The sequence below is a fragment of the Pseudophryne corroboree genome, chromosome 2 (assembly GCF_028390025.1).
Source record: "Pseudophryne corroboree isolate aPseCor3 chromosome 2, aPseCor3.hap2, whole genome shotgun sequence".
Lineage (NCBI taxonomy): Eukaryota > Metazoa > Chordata > Amphibia > Anura > Myobatrachidae > Pseudophryne > Pseudophryne corroboree.
The window spans coordinates 412,510,328-412,531,153 of record NC_086445.1 but is presented as its reverse complement, the minus strand read 5'-3'; the positions used below and the strand labels follow the sequence as shown (position 1 = coordinate 412,531,153).

At 43.7% G+C, this 20,826-nt stretch overlaps 1 protein-coding gene across 4 annotated transcripts in view; it reads left to right on the top strand.

Annotated features, from left to right (window-relative positions):
* The window catches only part of LOC135050849 (uncharacterized), a 135,097-nt gene that overhangs the window by 99,563 nt on the left and 14,708 nt on the right, over window positions 1–20,826 (top strand). For all 4 annotated transcript variants that reach the window (XM_063957142.1, XM_063957141.1, XM_063957140.1 and 1 more), the window contains one exon: window positions 2,643–2,784. In XM_063957142.1, the coding sequence (XP_063813212.1) occupies window positions 2,643–2,784 (142 nt within the window). The remainder of the gene's footprint in view (window positions 1–2,642; window positions 2,785–20,826) is intronic.

Here is a 20,826-nt window from a genome sequence, read left to right as displayed (position 1 = left end):
CTGCCTGCCGAGTGCAGACACAGAGGTAGCCACAGCCGTGAACTACCGTACTGTACTGTGTCTGCAGCTAATATAGACTGGTTGATAAAGAGAAGATGTCTATGTAACTATGTATGTATAAAGAAGAATGAAAAAAAATCCACGGTTAGGTGGTATACAATTATGGACGGACTGCCTGCCGAGTGCAGACACAGAGGTAGCCACAGCCGTGAACTACCGTACTGTACTGTGTCTGCAGCTAATATAGACTGGTTGATAAAGAGAAGATGTCTATGTAACTATGTATGTATAAAGAAGAATGAAAAAAAACCACGGTTAGGTGGTATACAATTATGGACGGACTGCCTGCCGAGTGCAGACACAGAGGTAGCCACAGCCGTGAACTACCGTACTGTACTGTGTCTGCAGCTAATATAGACTGGTTGATAAAGAGAAGATGTCTATGTAACTATGTATGTATAAAGAAGAATGAAAAAAATCCACGGTTAGGTGGTATTACAATTATGGACGGACTGCCTGCCGAGTGCAGAGACACAGAGGTAGCCACAGCCGTGAACTACCGTACTGTGTCTGCTGCGACTGGATGATAAATGATATAAAAAATATATATATATCACTACTGCAGCCGGACAGGTATATATTATATATTATATAATGACGGACCTGCTGGACACTGTCTGTCAGCAGAATGAGTTTTATTTTTATAGAATAAAAAAAAAAAAAACACACAAGTGAAGTCACACGACGAGTGTTTAACTTTTTCAGGCAATCACAATATAAGTATACTACTAACTATACTGGTGGTCAGTGTGGTCAGGTCACTGGTCAGTCACACTGGCAGTGGCACTCCTGCAGCAAAAGTGTGCACTGTTTAATTTTAATATAATATGTACTCCTGGCTCCTGCTATAACCTATAACTGGCACTGCAGTAGTGCTCCCCAGTCTCCCCCACAATTATAAGCTGTGTGAGCTGAGCAGTCAGACAGATATATATAATATTATATATAGATAATAGATGATGCAGCACACTGGCCTGAGCCTGAGCAGTGCACACAGATATGGTATGTGACTGACTGAGTCACTGTGTGTATCGCTTTTTTCAGGCAGAGAACGGATATATTAAATAAACTGCACTGTGTGTCTGGTGGTCACTCACTATATAATATATTATGTACTCCTGGCTCCTGCTATAACCTATAACTGGCACTGCAGTAGTGCTCCCCAGTCTCCCCCACAATTATAAGCTGTGTGAGCTGAGCAGTCAGACAGATATATATAATATTATATATAGATAATAGATGATGCAGCACACTGGCCTGAGCCTGAGCAGTGCACACAGATATGGTATGTGACTGACTGAGTCACTGTGTGTATCGCTTTTTTCAGGCAGAGAACGGATATATTAAATAAACTGCACTGTGTGTCTGGTGGTCACTCACTATATAATATATTATGTACTCCTGGCTCCTGCTATAACCTATAACTGGCACTGCAGTAGTGCTCCCCAGTCTCCCCCACAATTATAAGCTGTGTGAGCTGAGCAGTCAGACAGATATATATAATATTATATATAGATAATAGATGATGCAGCACACTGGCCTGAGCCTGAGCAGTGCACACAGATATGGTATGTGACTGAGTCACTGTGTGCTGTGTATCGCTTTTTTCAGGCAGAGAACGGATTATAAAGTAAACTGCACTGTCCTCACTAGTAAACTCTCTCCACTCAGTCTCTACACTTCTACAGTAACAGTACTCCTCCTAGTCAGCTCCAGTAAATCTCTCTCAGTCTCTTATAATCTAAATGGAGAGGACGCCAGCCACGTCCTCTCCCTATCAATCTCAATGCACGTGTGAAAATGGCGGCGACGCGCGGTTCCTTATATAGAATCCGAGTCTCGCGATAGAATCCGAGCCTCGCGAGAATCCGACAGCGTCATGATGACGTTCGGGCGCGCTCGGGTTAACCGAGCAAGGCGGGAAGATCCGAGTCGCTCGGACCCGTGAAAAAAAACATGAAGTTCTGGCGGGTTCGGATTCAGAGAAACCGAACCCGCTCATCTCTAGAAAAATCACGAAAAACTGATGTTTTTTGTGACCAATGTTTCTTCTCTGTTAGTTGGATACCCCCCTATATGACCTTCTTTCTTTTTTTTTCTACCATAAAAAAACACATATTATGTACTTAAGACGTCACTATAATTAACCCTTCCTGCTACAGGAGGGGGTAGGGTCGGTGACTATCGTCAGTCCCCATTTCAAAAGGCAACCTACAGTATAATGATTTTTTTGAAAAGTGAAGGGAATTATTTATTTGGTTGGTGGCCAGCAAGTGGTTAAAGTATATCTCTATTGTACCAATTAGCTAATAAAAATCAAGAAAACCTTCTGATATTTTAGCTGCAAGTATTGGTGACTAACATCTTGGCAAATGACAGGATAACACTATCCAGACAGACTGAAGAGTCAGAAGTGGTATAAAGCACCGGTGCAACCAAAAACGTCTCATTTACAAATAGCCCTGGGATTACGGAAGATTTCTAGACTATAAAAAAAATGTCCTCTGTTAATTTGCATGTTACCCAAATACAAATGTCCCTTGTGTTCTGTCTTATAAAGTGACCACTGAATAATGTTGCAGGTGGTGCATGGGAAGAAATACATGGATTGAGTGATGATGATGACTTGAGTTCTTTCAGAGAGAACATCCTTCCGAATACTTTACATAGCTCAAAAACTTCTTTACACTCTGCTGCTTCCAGTAAGACAGCTGCTGGCAAAAGGTAAGTAATGTGGGAACTTGGAAGTAACATAACCCAGGGACAGCGCTACCACTAGGCAGCTGCCTATGGGTGGCGGCACTTGAGGGGCAGCGACACTGAGTGAAATGAAAAAATGAAGGGTATGACAGCCAGGACTGTGTTTTGTTTGCCGGGAGGGTATGACAGCCCAGAACTGTATTGCGCTCCATGCTCACTGGATGTCGGATCTACTGGGCAGGTGCTGGAGTGGAGCTGCATGTCTGGGTTCTGTCCCTGCCTCCTCCTCTTGCCTCGGTGCTCGCTCCACCCCTTCCTTCCCCCAACCCGATGGGTCATACACATATACATATATATATATATATATATATATACATATTACAAAACAAAAAATCAACCCTAATATCTTGCGCTATACCTCTAGTCTCAAACCATCAAGAAATACCCTCTGTCAGATAAGGTATTAAAAGTAGATTACAAATAGAAATGGATTCTCGTGGGAGCCAATATGCCTTTTGTATGACAATAATTAAAAGTTTTTATTGTACAGAAACAAACGATATTTATCCTAAGCGTTCGTTATTGACACAACCTTCTAAAAATTCATATAAAACAATATTACAATCTTATACATAAATTACAGTTGGATGTGAGGATTTTACAGCCAGGTGATCAAAGTCAGAACTCGAAATGGATGTATCTCCAACCAGATGCTTGTGATAAGGACTTTGTTAACCAGACGTTGCAAAACCCAACGCGTTTCGTCCGTTAGGACTTCATCAGGGGTTTGGAATCAGTTCTTATAGTAGGAGTGATTACCATTGATTAGAAAGGTTTAGAATATCCAATGATTACATCCAATCACATATTCAATTCGATAAATATAATATCTAGATAGACTTCAAAAAAAATATATATAAATTTGGTTGAAATTAGATGATGTTACGTTCCCTATTTTCAATCAAGAATGGTGGAACCTTATAGTCTACCTCTGTTAATACATGTCACCAAACAGAGAACTTAGGAAAATTTCAAATCCTGAACGAAACTATTCCTTTTTACAGGAACAAGTGCAACCTCACTGAATCCCAACTACAGCAATAGTAGTTGGGATTCAGTGAGGTTGCACTTGTTCCTGTAAAAAGGAATAGTTTCGTTCAGGATTTGAAATTTTCCTAAGTTCTCTGTTTGGTGACATGTATTAACAGAGGTAGACTATAAGGTTCCACCATTCTTGATTGAAAATAGGGAACGTAACATCATCTAATTTCAACCAAATTTATATATATTTTTTTTGAAGTCTATCTAGATATTATATTTATCGAATTGAATATGTGATTGGATGTAATCATTGGATATTCTAAACCTTTCTAATCAATGGTAATCACTCCTACTATAAGAACTGATTCCAAACCCCTGATGAAGTCCTAACGGACGAAACGCGTTGGGTTTTGCAACGTCTGGTTAACAAAGTCCTTATCACAAGCATCTGGTTGGAGATACATCCATTTCGAGTTCTGACTTTGATCACCTGGCTGTAAAATCCTCACATCCAACTGTAATTTATGTATAAGATTGTAATATTGTTTTATATGAATTTTTAGAAGGTTGTGTCAATAACGAACGCTTAGGATAAATATCGTTTGTTTCTGTACAATAAAAACTTTTAATTATTGTCATACAAAAGGCATATTGGCTCCCACGAGAATCCATTTCTATTTGTGATATATATACATATATTTATATACATATATACATACACACACACACACATATATATATATATATATATATATAGGGGTGTGGTATGGCTGACCGGCGATTAGCATACTGACACCTGGATCACAGCAGCATACCGACACCAGGATCCTGGCGGTGGTGAGTGCAGCAAGCCCCTTGCAGGCTCGGTGGCGACCTGTGGTCACCATGGGTTCTGTTCCCACTCTATGGGTGCCGCGGACAACCATGAGTGGAAATAGTCCCTGTTGGTTGGCATGCGTACCGTCGGAATAGTGAGGGGGCGGGATGTTGGTGGAGCTCATGTGACCGTCGGTCTCCAGGCCGCCAGTCACATGAATACCACACATATATATATATATATATATATGTATATAGTTCCAAACAGAGGGACGGCACTCATAGGATTTTGCAACAAGTATATTATATTCCAATAAAAGAAAGTTCCAAAGATTACATCAACGTTTCGGTGTGGAACACCGTCATCAGGATGTACAGAAATCACATACAGGAGAAATGGTGAACATACATAAAACAGCAACTTACCACCCTTATAAAGACCAGTAAATGACAAAACCACTGACACCTGCGCCGCCGCACACGCCCGCCAGAGCAGCCGGACGCATGTGAAAGACGTCATCCACATGCACGTCTCCACCGCGTCCCGCCGCCGTCATGACAACGATAGCGGTTACCATGGATGCCCGAGACGCAGCCGCGTCATTGAGCTCGACGGCCCGCACCACGTAGTCATCAAAGCAGGGGGCATGGCTGAGTCACGTCACGACGCGTTCCTGGCAACGGTCTTGGTTACCATAACATCCCAAGATGTAGCCGCATCCTTGAGTTATACAGCCCACGTCACCCGTCGTCAGAGCGATCGGTGTGGCCCCCGTGCATCACCCATAAAAACATTAACAAGAAAAAGATTAAAAACAACACTGGAACACCAGTGTGTAAAAACGGAGAATCATGTATCCCATCATAAAAACCGGACTGCAAAGACAACATTTATGTCCTAATATATGTAAATTGAATCAGAAAGTATATACTATTTATAATTACCCAAATGAATAACTCTAAAGACTGATCTAGTTTTGCAAAAATCAGGAGAATAGAAATATGAGAACACAACAAATGCACATATTCTTATGTAAGACTATTCCAACAAATCTTTTCATTTAAGCCCCGTGGGGCAACAGTGTCCAGCCGGACAATCCATCTTGCCTCCATGATAAGCAACTGTTTGTTTCTATCACCACCACGTTTCAGCTCAGGGAGATGATCTATGATCATGTACTTAAGGCTAGCCAGGCTGTGCTTTCTATCAGCAAAATGCTGAGCTACCGGTTGTTCACTTTTACCAGAGATTAATGCTGCACGAATGGCAGAACGGTGTTGATTGGCCCGTTCTTTAAATTGGCGGATAGTTTTTCCCACATAATAGTACCCACAAGGGCATCGGATTATGTTGATGACAAAAGTGGTTGTGCATGTGACCACATGTCTGATTGGAATGTATTTACCACTATGTGGGTGTCTATAAGAACTACCAACATCTAGATGATTGCAAGTCGCACAGTTAATGCATCTATAGCACCCGGCCTTGCGTCTGGACAACATTCTGGTAGATTCGTTTTTAAACTTCGAAATGTCGGTACGCACAACCATGTCACGAATATTTCTCCCACGGCGGTAACATGCCATAGGGGACTTATTTCTCAACACACTTAGCTCAGTGTCCGTACTAATAATAGGCCATAATGCTTTCGTGGCTTGAGCTGTAATATTGCTACTTGTTGTAAACAGGGAAGGCCACATAATTCTATTAGACTGATGTTTTTTGCGGTTGCTGGGAAGAAATAGAGTTTCCCGGGGGATATTGAGCACTTTCTGTTTCTGTTCTAACAATAATTTCTCAGGATATCCACGACAGATAAACTTTGAAACCATGTCCTCAAGTTGCCGTTCTAACACGGCTCTATCACTATTAATCCTGGCAACACGCAACATTTGCGAATAAGGCAACCCTGCTCTCAATGCTGATGGATGGTGGCTGGAAAATCTAAGCAGGGTGTTGCGGTCAGTTGGTTTAGTATAGACTGACTTCACCAAATGGCCACCCTGATTAGTCAGTTTGACATCCAGAAATTCAATTTCCTGGTAACTTGTTCTATAGGTAAATTTGATGGGCCCCTGAGCATTGTTAATGCTATCAATAAAGGTACAGAAAACTTCCTGTGGGCCTGACTAAAATACAATCAAATCATCAATATAGCGTAAAAACAATTTAGTATGATACATGAATTCTGGCTGACTGAGAAACAAGCTGTTCTCTTGAATAAACATAAATATGTTAGCATAGGTTGGTGAGACATTCGATCCCATTGCACACCCGGCAGTTTGAACATAATACTGAGAGTCAAACAAGAAATAATTGCGATGTAATACTAGTGAAAGCAATTGTAACACAAACTCTAAGTCAGGTCCCCTATAACTACGGTTCCCCCGCAGAAATTGTGCTGCTGCTGCAAGACCTTCATCATGCGGAATTGAGGTATACAGACTGTGCACATCCAGTGTGCACATCAGTAGATCAAACGGGCCCTTGGTGAATTCGCCCATCGCAGTTAGAAATGCAGATGTATCCTTGAGGTAGGTCTTCTCATGCACAATGCATGGCTGTAGTAGGGTGTCCAGATTTTGAGATATAGGCTGATACAGAGAGTCTCTCGCTGATACAATGGGGCGTCCGGGTGGAGACGTAGGGTTTTTATGAATTTTGGGAATCGAGTAAAGAATCGGGGTGATGGGGAAATCTTGAGATAATGCTTTAAAAACTTTTTCCGATATGATTTTATTCTGTTTTGCGGAAAGGAGGACTTGATCCAATTCCTTCTTGAACACCACAGTTGGGTCCCTTGGCAACTTCCTATACACTTGTTGGTCATTAAGTTGTTGTAGCATTTCATTGCGATAGTCATGGGTGTTCATGATGACTATCGCCCCGCCCTTATCCACGGGGCGGATGACAATGTCCTCACACCGTCCCAAGTTTGTGAGTGCCGTCCTCTCCCCAGCCGTGAGATTGTGGCGCACGGTTCTGTTTTCAGTATTGTATTTCTGGATGGAATCATCAAGAAGTCTAGTAAAGCATTTAATAGATGGGTTTGTCACAGGTGGATCAAAGGAAGATCTGTTCTTCTGCCTGCAAAATTTGTCAGCAGGATCTTGTTCGGGGTTCATGTCCACAGGTGCAGAGTTGGCGAAATGTTCACAGAGTCTCATCCTTCTGCTGAATTTATGCAAATCCCAACTCCACTCAAAGGGGGAGTGTTTGTTTGTGGGAACAAACGCCAGCCCCTTATTAAGGACCGACTGTTCATCTGCGGACAGCACCCTGTTGGACAAATTGAAGATCACTTGTTCCTCTTCCACGGGGGTCTTCCTACCCCTCTTCTTTTGACCACCTCTTCTTATGCGGGCACGTTTGTTTTTTGGTTTGTCATGCGTGAACGTGCCCCTAAAGGGTTAGCTTGAGCATTCCCCACCTCCTCTCCCTCTGAGATTGCAAAGTCGCTGTCACTTTGTGAAGTCGTGACATCACATAGTTGTCTCACTGAACGTTGTGTTCGCTGATTTCTATTGAACTGTCTCGGGTATCTGGGGGAATCCCCATTAACCCATCGGTAGACACGGTTGTCCTCGTAGTCCTGTACTACCTTCAGACGTTTGACCTTTTTAAATTTGATAAGATCCTGTCGATATTTGTCACACTGATTGCGTAATTGCGTGAGCCAGTCATGTGACAATTTCTGCGGGGGAACCGTAGTTATATGGGACCTGACTTAGAGTTTGTGTTACAATTGCTTTCACTAGTATTACATCGCAATTATTTCTTGTTTGACTCTCAGTATTATGTTCAAACTGCCGGGTGTGCAATGGGATCGAATGTCTCACCAACCTATGCTAACATATTTATGTTTATTCAAGAGAACAGCTTGTTTCTCAGTCAGCCAGAATTCATGTATCATACTAAATTGTTTTTACGCTATATTGATGATTTGATTGTATTTTAGTCAGGCCCACAGGAAGTTTTCTGTACCTTTATTGATAGCATTAACAATGCTCAGGGGCCCATCAAATTTACCTATAGAACAAGTTACCAGGAAATTGAATTTCTGGATGTCAAACTGACTAATCAGGGTGGCCATTTGGTGACGTCAGTCTATACTAAACCAACTGACCGCAACACCCTGCTTAGATTTTCCAGCCACCATCCATCAGCATTGAGAGCAGGGTTGCCTTATTCGCAAATGTTGTGTGTTGCCAGGATTAATAGTGATAGAGCCATGTTAGAACGGCAACTTGAGGACATGGTTTCAAAGTTTATCTGTCGTGGATATCCTGAGAAATTATTGTTAGAACAGAAACAGAAAGTGCTCAATATCCCCCGGGAAACTCTATTTCTTCCCAGCAACCGCAAAAAACATCAGTCTAATAGAATTATGTGGCCTTCCCTGTTTACAACAAGTAGCAATATTACAGCTCAAGCCACGAAAGCATTATGGCCTATTATTAGTACGGACACTGAGCTAAGTGTGTTGAGAAATAAGTCCCCTATGGCATGTTACCGCCGTGGGAGAAATATTCGTGACATGGTTGTGCGTACCGACATTTCGAAGTTTAAAAACGAATCTACCAGAATGTTGTCCAGACGCAAGGCCGGGTGCTATAGATGCATTAACTGTGCGACTTGCAATCATCTAGATGTTGGTAGTTCTTTTAGACACCCACATAGTGGTAAATACATTCCAATCAGACATGTGGTCACATGCACAACCACTTTTGTCATCTACATAATCCGATGCCCTTGTGGGTACTATTATGTGGGAAAAACTATCCGCCAATTTAAAGAACGGGCCAATCAACACCGTTCTGCCATTCGTGCAGCATTAATCTCTGGTAAAAGTGAACAACCGGTAGCTCAGCATTTTGCTGATAGAAAGCACAGCCTGGCTAGCCTTAAGTACATGATCATAGATCATCTCCCTGAGCTGAAACGTGGTGGTGATAGAAACAAACAGTTGCTTATCATGGAGGCAAGATGGATTGTCCGGCTGGACACTGTTGCCCCACGGGGCTTAAATGAAAAGATTTGTTGGAATAGTTTTACGTAAGAATATGTGCATTTGTTGTGTTCTCATATTTCTATTCTCCTGATTTTTGCAAAACTAGATCAGTCTTTAGAGTTATTCATTTGGGTAATTATAAATAGTACATACTTTCTGATTCAATTTACATATATTAGGACATAAATGTTGTCTTTGCAGTCCTGTTTTTATGATGGGATACATGATTCTCCGTTTTTACACACTGGTGTTCCAGTGTTGTTTTTAATCTTTTTCTTGTTAATGTTTTTATGGGTGATGCACGGGGGCCACACCGATCGCTCTGACGACGGGTGACGTGGGCTGTATAACTCAAGGATGCGGCTACATCTTGGGATGTTATGGTAACCACGACCGTTGCCAGGAACGCGTCGTGACGTGACTCAGCCATGCCCCCTGCTTTGATGACTACGTGGTGCGGGTCGTCGAGCTCAATGACGCGGCTGCGTCTCGGGCATCCATGGTAACCGCTATCGTTGTCATGACGGCGGCGGGACGCGGTGGAGACGTGCATGTGGATGACGTCTTTCACATGCGTCCGGCTGCTCTGGCGGGCGTGTGCGGCGGCGCAGGTGTCAGTGGTTTTGTCATTTACTGGTCTTTATAAGGGTGGTAAGTTGCTGTTTTATGTATGTTCACCATTTCTCCTGTATGTGATTTCTGTACATCCTGATGACGGTGTTCCACACCGAAACGTTGATGTAATCTTTGGAACTTTCTTTTATTGGAATATAATATACTTGTTGCAAAATCCTATGAGTGCCGTCTCTCTGTTTGGAACTATCGAATCATGGCTATCCCATGATAGGACTGGATCACCAAGGTATTTGTGTCTTTTTTCGAGTGCCGATACACATGGTTTTTATATATGTATATATATATATATATATATATATATATATAAAACCAGTAGAAGATGCGGTACAAACGATGAGACACAAACGATGTAAATATCAACGTTTCAACCTATTTTAAGATTGTCTTCAGGATACAAGCATAAAAAACGTGTGTGACTTACCCAATCTTTATACCCCTCACACTGTGCAAACGGGACCATGCCGCTCTCCACGCCGGAGCCCCGGAGTTGTCCCGTTAAGATGACGTCATCGCGCATTAACGCGACGCGCGTCCACCCGACTTGTGTACAAGCACCATCACCATAGCAACAGAGCGGACTCGCGATTCTATAGTGCTAACAATATATGAGCAGAGCATGATTGTCTATAAAGAAATTAGTACATATAATGAACATCATATTTCTCATATTTATATATAACAAGCCTAGTTATCATAAAGCAGAGATTGATTAGTTCAAACATTAAATAGATCATAACATCCAGTATACTGACCATTTTACACCTTAATGCTAGCCCAAATGGGATAATTTAGTAGCATGATAAAGTAGGTAATTCATTAAGGCCTCTCGGATTAATCACATCTAATCGATGGATCCATTCATTTTCTCGTCTAATTAAAATCGCATCACGATCACCCCCTCTTTTAAGAGGTGGAATGTGATGAATCATACGATAACGTAGACTTGGGAGACTGTGTCGGGCTTCTAAAAAATGGCGAGCAACCGGTTGCTCACTGTAACCACTTTCAATCGCAGCCTTAATGGACGACCTATGAGCCGCCATTCTTTCTTTAAATTTACGTCTTGTCTTCGCATTTGGGCTAGCATTAAGGTGTAAAATGGTCAGTATACTGGATGTTGTGATCTATTTAATGTTTGAACTAATCAATCTCTGCTTTGTGATAACTAGGCTTGTTATATATAAATATAAGAAATATGATGTTCATTATATGTACTAATTTCCTTATAGACAATCATGCTCTGCTCATATATTGTTTTCACTATAGAATCGCGAGTCCGCTCTGTTGCTATGGTGATGGTGCTTGTACACAAGTCGGGTGGACGTGCGTCGCGTTAATGCGCAATGATTTCATCTTAACGGGACAACGCCGGGGCTCCGGCGTGGAGAGCGGCATGGTCCCGTTTGCACAGTGGGGGTAATTCCAAGTTGATCGCAGCAGGGAATTTTTTAGCAGTTGGGCAAAACCATGTGCACTGCAGGGGGGGCAGATATAACATGTGCAGAGAGAGATAGATTTGGGTGTGGTGAGTTCAATCTGCAATCTAAATTGCAGTGTATAAATAAAGCAGCCAGTATTTACCCTGCACAGAAACCAAATAACCCACCCAAATCTAACTCTCTCTGCACATGCTATATCTGCCCCCCCTGCAGTGCCCATGGTTTTGCCCAACTGCTAAAAAAAATATCCTGCTGCGATCAACTTGGAATTACCCCCAGTGTGAGGGGTATAAAGATCGGGTAAGTCACACACGTTTTTTATGCTTGTATCCTGAAGACAATCTTAAAATAGATTGAAACGTTGATATTTACATCGTTTGTGTCTCATCATTTATCCTGAGTGCCACATCTTCTACTGGTTATATTGTTTCTTATGAGGGCACCGGGAGCAGCTGAGTTTCGTTTTATGGAGTGCCGGTCCTACAACTGTATATATATATATATATATACATCCTGCTGGTGGAACACAGACTTCTGGTTAGTGGAACGCATGGTACTTCCGGTAGCATCCGGAAGTCCGCGCATAGTAGCTGGTCTTGGGGCTATTTAGAAGACACAATGGGCAGCAGTGGCTGTGCAGCTACACAGTCACACAGGTCTTGGATTTTTTAGAAAACACCGGGACTCCTCTTAAGCTTTTGCATGTACCTGGGTGCCCTCCCTGGAATTGTCAATTCCAAACATTCTCCTGTACTTATGGGCAGCACTCCACAGATTTCAAAGAAATATTCACATACGCAGAGATAGCTTTTCAACAGTTCAAATGCTTTAATATTGCATCTTGGGACAAAAAATGCAATATTAAGGATGCAATATTGAAGCATCTGAAACATTGTAAGCTATTTCTGCGTATTTGCATAGATTTTTTAAATCCATGGAGTGCCGCCAATTAGTACAGGAGTAATCAGTATCTATCAATCTATCCCTAATCATAACCCCTAATACATTAACCCAGACTGATTAACCAACCATAATACCCTAACCCCATTCCGCAAACTAACCCTAATACCCTAACTCAAACCACTAAAATAACCCTAATATCCTAACCCAATCCAGTAACTAACCCTAACCCCTAACCTATCCCGAATACTCTAGTCTCTAGATCAGACTGGATAGGCCATATTGCCCATCTGCCAACAACTTCTATGTGATGAAAATGTTCTTTGGCGCGGCACTAACTCACATTTATCAGGCAGTTGCTGTGGAACTTATCAGACGCCGCCTCCACACATATTCACCTGAAGGGCTGGCTATTGAAGGAGGTGTGGGGGTGGGTGCGCTGAAGATTTTCCCAGGGTGCTGAGAACCTTGCACTGGCCCTGAACATAACCTAGTTACATGTGACACTTTAAAGCAGCTTTAACCACTTGCCTGGCATGGTCGCATCAGATGCGACTATACCAGCAAGTGTTTTATCTGCCTATAGGCAGTCAGATTTATATGCAGTCTGACTTGCAATAAATATTTGTTTAATAAGCAACTCCATGTCGACTCTTTGGTGACCTCTTGAAAGTAGCAAGGTTCTCGCAAGTCAGGTATTTCCAAGTGGCTCTCTCATCCCAGAGCGCTGCCCGTTTTCCCTGCAATGTATTAATACAACAGGGAGGTGCACAGCTTGATCCAGGGACAGCAGAAGCTGCGGAAACTTTATCCTTTCTGTCTCAGCGTGTGCAGGCTCCCCGCTCTCATTACACCCATTCACTGCCAACAGGCACATGGGATAACAGCAGATTGGTATCCCCACGTGAATGCTGAGTACCCACTCACATGAAATGTATGCCTTAAAGGGAACCTGAGTATTGAGTTAACCCAGGCATGTCAAACTCAAAATCCCAACTGGGACGAATAATGAAGGTCTAAGTCTTGTGTGGCCCGCAAGAAAAAGAAAAAGTCGTATATGCATTTTTGAAAGGTTTATTAGAAAAAACAACAATAAAGTATTATCAAAGAGATGTCAAATATCAGGAACACAACAATGGCCCTCATTCCGAGTTGTTCGCTCGCTAGCTGCTTTTAGCCGCATTGCACACGCTAAGCCGCCGCCCTCTGGGAGTGTATCTTAGCTTAGCAGAATTGCGAACGAAAGATTAGCAGAATTGCGAATAGAAATTTCTTAGCAGTTTCTGAGTAGCTCGAGACTTACTCAGCCATTGCGATCAGTTCAGTCAGTTTCGTTCCTGGTTTGACATCACAAACACACCCAGCGTTCGCCCAGACACTCCCCCGTTTCTTCAGACACTCCCGCGTTTTTCCCAGAAACGCCAGTGTTTTTTCGCACACTCCCAGAAAACGGACAGTTTCCGCCCAGAAACACCCACTTCCTGTCAATCATGTCAGCGTCCGGGGTCTTACCGGAACGCTGGGGCCGCGGGGCGGGCTTCACGGCGGCCGGGCAGCGGCGGTGGAGGGCTGCGGTGCTGGGTTCAAGGGTACAGGCAGCGGTAATGGCGTTGAGGGGGTCCGCTCGTGGCGGCGGGACGCCGCTGCAGCAGCTCGCTCTCGCTAAGCCGTTGCCTAGGAGACCAGGGACAGTGAGCAGCATGTTGTCAGAAAAGGTCTGCATTACTGGGCGCCGCCATGTTGGAGACCAAGTTTCTGACATAATTCCTGTTCCTAGTTTTCCAGCCAATCCAGGGAGACTTCTTCCTATAAAAGGGGGCTGGTTTAGGACAGGGATGCCAGTGCTTCAAGTTACAACCCTGTTGTAGGTGCTTTAGCCTGTGCTCCCAGGATTCCTGCTGTATTCTGGTACTTCTAACCCTGCTTTGCCAGTTCTCAGTTGCTGCTGCAGTTTTCCCGTTCCTAGCCTGCTGCTGCCCGTGGAGATGCTCTTGGAAAACCCGGTTCAGTAAGACCCTTTGGGCACGGACGACCCCGGGTCTCTTGCCTCGTCCTCCAAGCCACAGTCCGCAGATTCTTGCTTCCAGCCAAGTCCTCGAACCACCATTCACAGTCCTCAGCTCGTTATCTCCAGCTTCATCTTTCAAGCCACAGTCTACAGTTCTCAGTCTCCAGTCACGACCCAAACTACCGTCCACAGTTCTCAGCTCATCTACCGCAGTTTCATCTCATAAGTCGCAGTCCACGGTTCTTGTCTTCAGCCTCGTTTTACTCTCACCCACAGTTCCACAGTTCTTTGTCTACGACCACGTTCTCAAGTCACCGTTCATCAACCTCAGTTTTCTACCTCTGCTCTGTACATAATAAATACTTTCCATTGACTCTCAAACTCCGCCTACATCCTTCATTGCTCCGTATCCCATGCAAAGGAACTATATCCAACCCCCTCATTTTGTTCTTCCCCAGCCTGCTACCTCCTTGAGCAAGTCTCAACTGCCGGATCCCCAAACTTTGCTAGACGTGACAGTAAGCACTGGCCCAATGGATTAGACGGGTGATCAGGCCTCAGGAGGAGATTCAACCGCAGATATCTGGTCTCGCTTAAGTAAGCAGGAGGCCACACAATCTCAAATTGTGCAGTTCATGCAGAGTATGTCCGAACGTCTCGATTCTCTCTGTGTTGCCATGACGGCTCCTCAAGTTCCTACAGCTACTCCCACATTAGCACCTCCGGTTCCGCTTCCTTCTGTGCCAGGCCCACTTCCACGGTTGCATTTGCCATCTCCCAGTAAATTCGATGGGAATCCAAAGCAATGCCGTGGGTTTCTTAACCAGTGTGAAATCCAGTTCGAACTACAGTCGGCCAGTTTCCCATCAGCACGAACCAAGGTAGCCTATATCATTTCTTTACTTACTGGGCAAGCGTTGGAATGGGCGTCACCATTGTGGGAGAGGTCGGATCCAATCCTGTCTAACTACTCGGAGTTTGTAGCTGCCTTTCGAAGAATCTTCGACGAACCGGGCAGGACTTCTGCTGCCTCATTGGAGATCCTGCGCCTGCGTCAGGGCACGCGTACGGTCAGTCAGTACGTGATCCAGTTTCGTACTCTCTCCTCTGAACTGAACTGGAATGAGGAGGCTCTCATCGCAGCTTTCTGGAGCGGTCTCTCCGAGAAGATCAAAGATGACCTCGCGACTCAGGACGTACCTGATAAGTTGGATAAGTTAATTTCCCTATGCAATAAATTAGACTTAAGATACAGAGAACGCTGTATGGAGAAATCACGGTCAGATCGTCCCAGGCCTCGAGTCGTTCCTCCACCAACACCATCAACTCCAACTACTGAGGAACCCATGCAGATCAATCGTTCCCGTCTTTCCAACGAGGAACGTCAGAAACGGCGACAAGGGAACTTATGCCTGTACTGTGGTGCATCTGATCATTTTGTTAAATCTTGTAGCCAACGTCCGGGAAACGCCCGCTCCTAGCTTGTGCCGGAGAGGTCAAGCTAGGAGAATTCTCAGAATTACTTGCCAAGAAAGAGTCAGTCTTGTTAACCCACCTGAAGCTTCCTTCTTCCTCTCTTCTCATCCCTGCACTACTCGACTCCGGAGCCGCCAAAAGTTTTATTACATCAGCTCTGGTCAAACGATCTGGGATACAAACGGTCCGTTTGGATCGTACCATCTCAATTACTGCTGTGGATGGAAGTCATATTCCTGAGGGAATTATCACTCTTCGTACAATTCCTCTTAAGATGAAGGTTGGAGCTCTTCATTCGGAAAACATCTCTTTCCTAGTAATTCCCAAAGCCTCTCACAAACTGATCCTAGGATTTCCATGGTTAAGTAGACACAATCCCCACATAGATTGGCAAACCATGGATGTTCTTTCCTGGGGACGAAACTGCTTCCAGAACTGTTTGCCCTCTGTAAGACCTCTCTGCTCTTCTAGTCCTTCCAGCCTCCCTGCAGAATACCAGGCCTTCCAAGATGTTTTTAGTAAGCATGGGGCGGACACCTTGCCTCCGCATCGCACTTGGGATTGTCCCATTGATCTGGTACCCGGCAAGACTCCTCCCCGAGGTCGAATCTACCCGCTCTCACTCCCTGAGACTCAGGCCATGTCGGAGTATATCTGGGAGAACTTGGAAAAAGGGTTCATTAGGTCATCCACCTCTCCAGCTGGGGCGGGGTTTTTCTTTGTCAAAAAGAAGGATGGGGGTCTGCGGCCCTGTATTGACTATAGAGGTCTCAATGACATTACAATTAAGAACAGATATCCATTACCTCTAATTCCAGAACTGTTCGACCGTGTTAAAGGAGCTACTGTATTCACTAAGCTGGACTTACGGGGAGCCTACAACCTTATACGTATTCGCCCAGGTGACGAATGGAAGACGGCTTTTAATACCCGCGACGGCCACTATGAATATCTGGTAATGCCTTTCGGCCTATGTAACGCCCCAGCCGTCTTTCAAGAATTTGTTAATGCAATCTTCAGAGATCTCCTCTATGACTGCTTGGTGGTTTACTTGACATCCTAATTTTTTCTAGGGATCTGAAGACCCATCGAGAACAAGTCAAAGAAGTTCTAACTCGTTTACGGAGGAATCAACTATTTTGTAAGCTCGAGAAGTGCACCTTCGAAGTACCCATGATTCCATTCCTCGGTTACATCCTTTCAGGGCAGAAATTGCAGATGGATCCCGCTAAAGTCCAAGCGATTCAGGATTGGTCACTTCCAGCTTCCCTTAAGGGAGTTCAACGTTTCCTGGGGTTCGCTAACTTCTACCGAAGATTCATTCAGAATTATTCCTCTGTCATAGCCCCCATAACAGCATTAACCAGGAAAGGAGCCGATCCAGCCAAATGGTCTCCAGAGGCTTTAGAAGCCTTTTCATTGTTAAAGAAGGCCTTCATGACCGCTCCTGTTCTTCGACAACCTGATCTCAGTCGTCCGTTCCTGGTGGAAGTAGATGCCTCCACGGTAGGAGTGGGAGCAGTTTTATCTCAGCTCTTCGAGGACAAGAAAGTCCATCCTTGTGCGTTCTTCTCGCGAAGATTCTCCCCCGCTGAGCAGAATTATGCTATTGGGGAACAAGAATTACTAGCAATTAAGTTAGCCTTTGAAGAGTGGAGGTATTTGTTGGAGGGAGCTCAGCATCCAATCTCGGTAACCACGGATCATAAGAACCTCCTGTATCTACAGTCAGCCCGATTTCTGAATCCACGTCAAGCAAGACGGGCAGTCTTCTTTACCCGTTTCAACTTTAAACTTAGTTACCGCCCAGGGTCCCTCAACAAAAAGGCAGATGCATTATCTCGTTCCTTGAGTTCTGAAGAACCCTCTGACCGTTCAAAGGAACAATACATCTTAGACTCCACCTCTTTTTCAGCAACCAATACCTCTCCACTTCCTCCTCCAGGAAAGATCTTCGTTGCTCCAAATCTTCGCAAGAGACTGCTTACATGGGCTCACTCCTCCTCCTTCATGGGCCATGCGGGTGGTCATAAAACGCTCAAATTCATTCAGCGCTCCTACTGGTGGCCTCATCTCAGGACTGATGTACAGGAATTCGTGGCTGCCTGTCCAAAGTGTGCTCCGCATAAAAGTCCTAAAGGTCCACCAGCCGGGTTACTTCATCCGCTACCTGTGCCGCAAAGACCATGGACACATATTTCTATGGACTTTATTACTGATTTGCCTGTGTCTGGTGGAAAAAGTCGTATATGCATTTTTGAAAGGTTTATTAGAAAAAACAACAATAAAGTATTATCAAAGAGATGTCAAATATCAGGAACACAACAATGGCCCTCATTCCGAGTTGTTCGCTCGCTAGCTGCTTTTAGCCGCATTGCACACGCTAAGCCGCCGCCCTCTGGGAGTGTATCTTAGCTTAGCAGAATTGCGAACGAAAGATTAGCAGAATTGCGAATAGAAATTTCTTAGCAGTTTCTGAGTAGCTCGAGACTTACTCAGCCATTGCGATCAGTTCAGTCAGTTTCGTTCCTGGTTTGACATCACAAACACACCCAGCGTTCGCCCAGACACTCCCCCGTTTCTTCAGACACTCCCGCGTTTTTCCCAGAAACGCCAGTGTTTTTTCGCACACTCCCAGAAAACGGACAGTTTCCGCCCAGAAACACCCACTTCCTGTCAATCATGTCAGCGTCTATTCAGCCTCCAACTTCTGTGCCAGCCCCCTCCAATTTACCTTCTTCGTTGAGAGACATTTTTCTATCCATATTCCAGAATAATCCTCCTTCAAGAAAAGGCAGCTGGGTACACAGGGCAGTCGGGCACACACACCTACATGGCGTGATGGCTTCAGGGATGTGGCGGGGGGCAGAGCTTTGCAAAGGCAGCCGGGCATATGCAGCAGCTCCCCCCGTGGACATTTCCCCATCTGTATCACTATCTTCTCATGCATGCGCAAAACTGTAAATGCTGCCAGATCAGAGCTAAACTCCGAACACAGCAAACAGGCCAACAGTAACTCATCCAGTGGTGGAGGGCCGCATTCCATGGTTTTTAGAAAATGTAAACCCGGGCCACAAAAGTATGTGTTGTGGGCCGCATGCGGCCCACGGAACACGAGTAGGATGTCTGGGTTAACCAAATATTTATTGCAAGTTCGGCTGCATATAAATCTGACTGCCTATAGACGTTCCAGGAAAGAGACTAATATAACCTGAGGGGATGAGTTCCAGGATAATGAATTACACAAACATTGTTGCAGTTTTAAACTGTGTCTGAATTGAATCCCGTTTTGTGGTGTGTAATGTCACTGATACGTTGATATATTTCTACATACTTTGCAATAATACTCTGCAATAATATTGTTAATTTTAAAAAGTATCCAGCTAAGAACCAAGTGTAAAGGTCTTTGGGGAGAACGGAGTATACATACAGGGATCTCGACAAATATAGACCAAGACCTCTACCAATTTATTATATTTTCACAATTGCTTAAACAAATGATGTCTCAGTATATATGCACACCCACTCCCAGGGAAGAAACGTACAACTGTTTACCCCTGGGTAAGAATATTACCAGGAAGTAATAATGCGAGAATTCTCACATTAAGGGGACACCCAGCAGTGTGCTGGAATCAAGAAATGTGGCCAATGTTCTAAATATAAAAATATGGGAATGATTTACCAATGATATTAATAAGTTATTAATCGAGCCCCAACTATCCTTTATTTTTTCATTTTTCAGGCAAGCAACCCTTAGCTCTGTGTCATGCCCATTATACTAAAACATTTTAAATTTATTTAATAAAAGTAAAATATTAACTTAAAATCAAATTACTAAAAAAGAGTGCACCACTAATGTCCCTTTCAGAACACAGGTTATTGGCACATGAACGCACATAATCTGTGTTCATGTACGGTCAGAAAGGTGCCAGGGTTGAAATACCGGGTGGAGAAACCCAGTATTCCAACTCAGATAGTGAGCAGGGTTGAACATGTGTCGATGCGACCCGTTTCCTGTTCACTGTGTGTGGACGGGCGGCTCTTGGAGATCATGTGAGGCAGGTTGCCCCCTGGGAGCTCCGGTGTCAGGCTCCCGGGTGCGATCTGCCACAGGCGGTGTGAAAGGAGTATTAGAAAGCTTTCTTTGGTATGACTCACTAGCAGTCATCCCAACCCCCTACTGGAATATTGAATTTTGCTTTCTGGTGCACCTCCAACCCCTCGTACACACGTTTTGTAACTATATGTGTATTGACATTTCTTTCTTTTTATTGATTGATTGATTTGTCCTACTGTGACTCACTATCTACATATACTGTGCATATTCCAAAAAGCTAATTGTTTCCACTACAAGAAATTTGGACAAATACCTGCAGACTACATATATATTTGTATGTCCATATTGCTTTATGGAGCAGAATTGTGTTTGTGCCACTGTATTCATAGTTGCATTTATAGGGGAATGTGAAGTATTTGGCCAATTTACATAGGAGCGTACATATCAAATATATATATTTTAGCTAATATTCTAAGAAAAATTGATAACAATATATGCTATATTATAGCTACTTTCTAAATGTCTTTATAAATTACTTAACTATAGACACTCAAATTAAGTGAAAACTAATGTTACACTTTAAATGATTATTTATTTGTACAGTGTCATGGTATCCATAGCACCTGAGTCATAAGGCCCATACACACTAGTCGATATAGTAAACAACGTCGCTCATTTTGA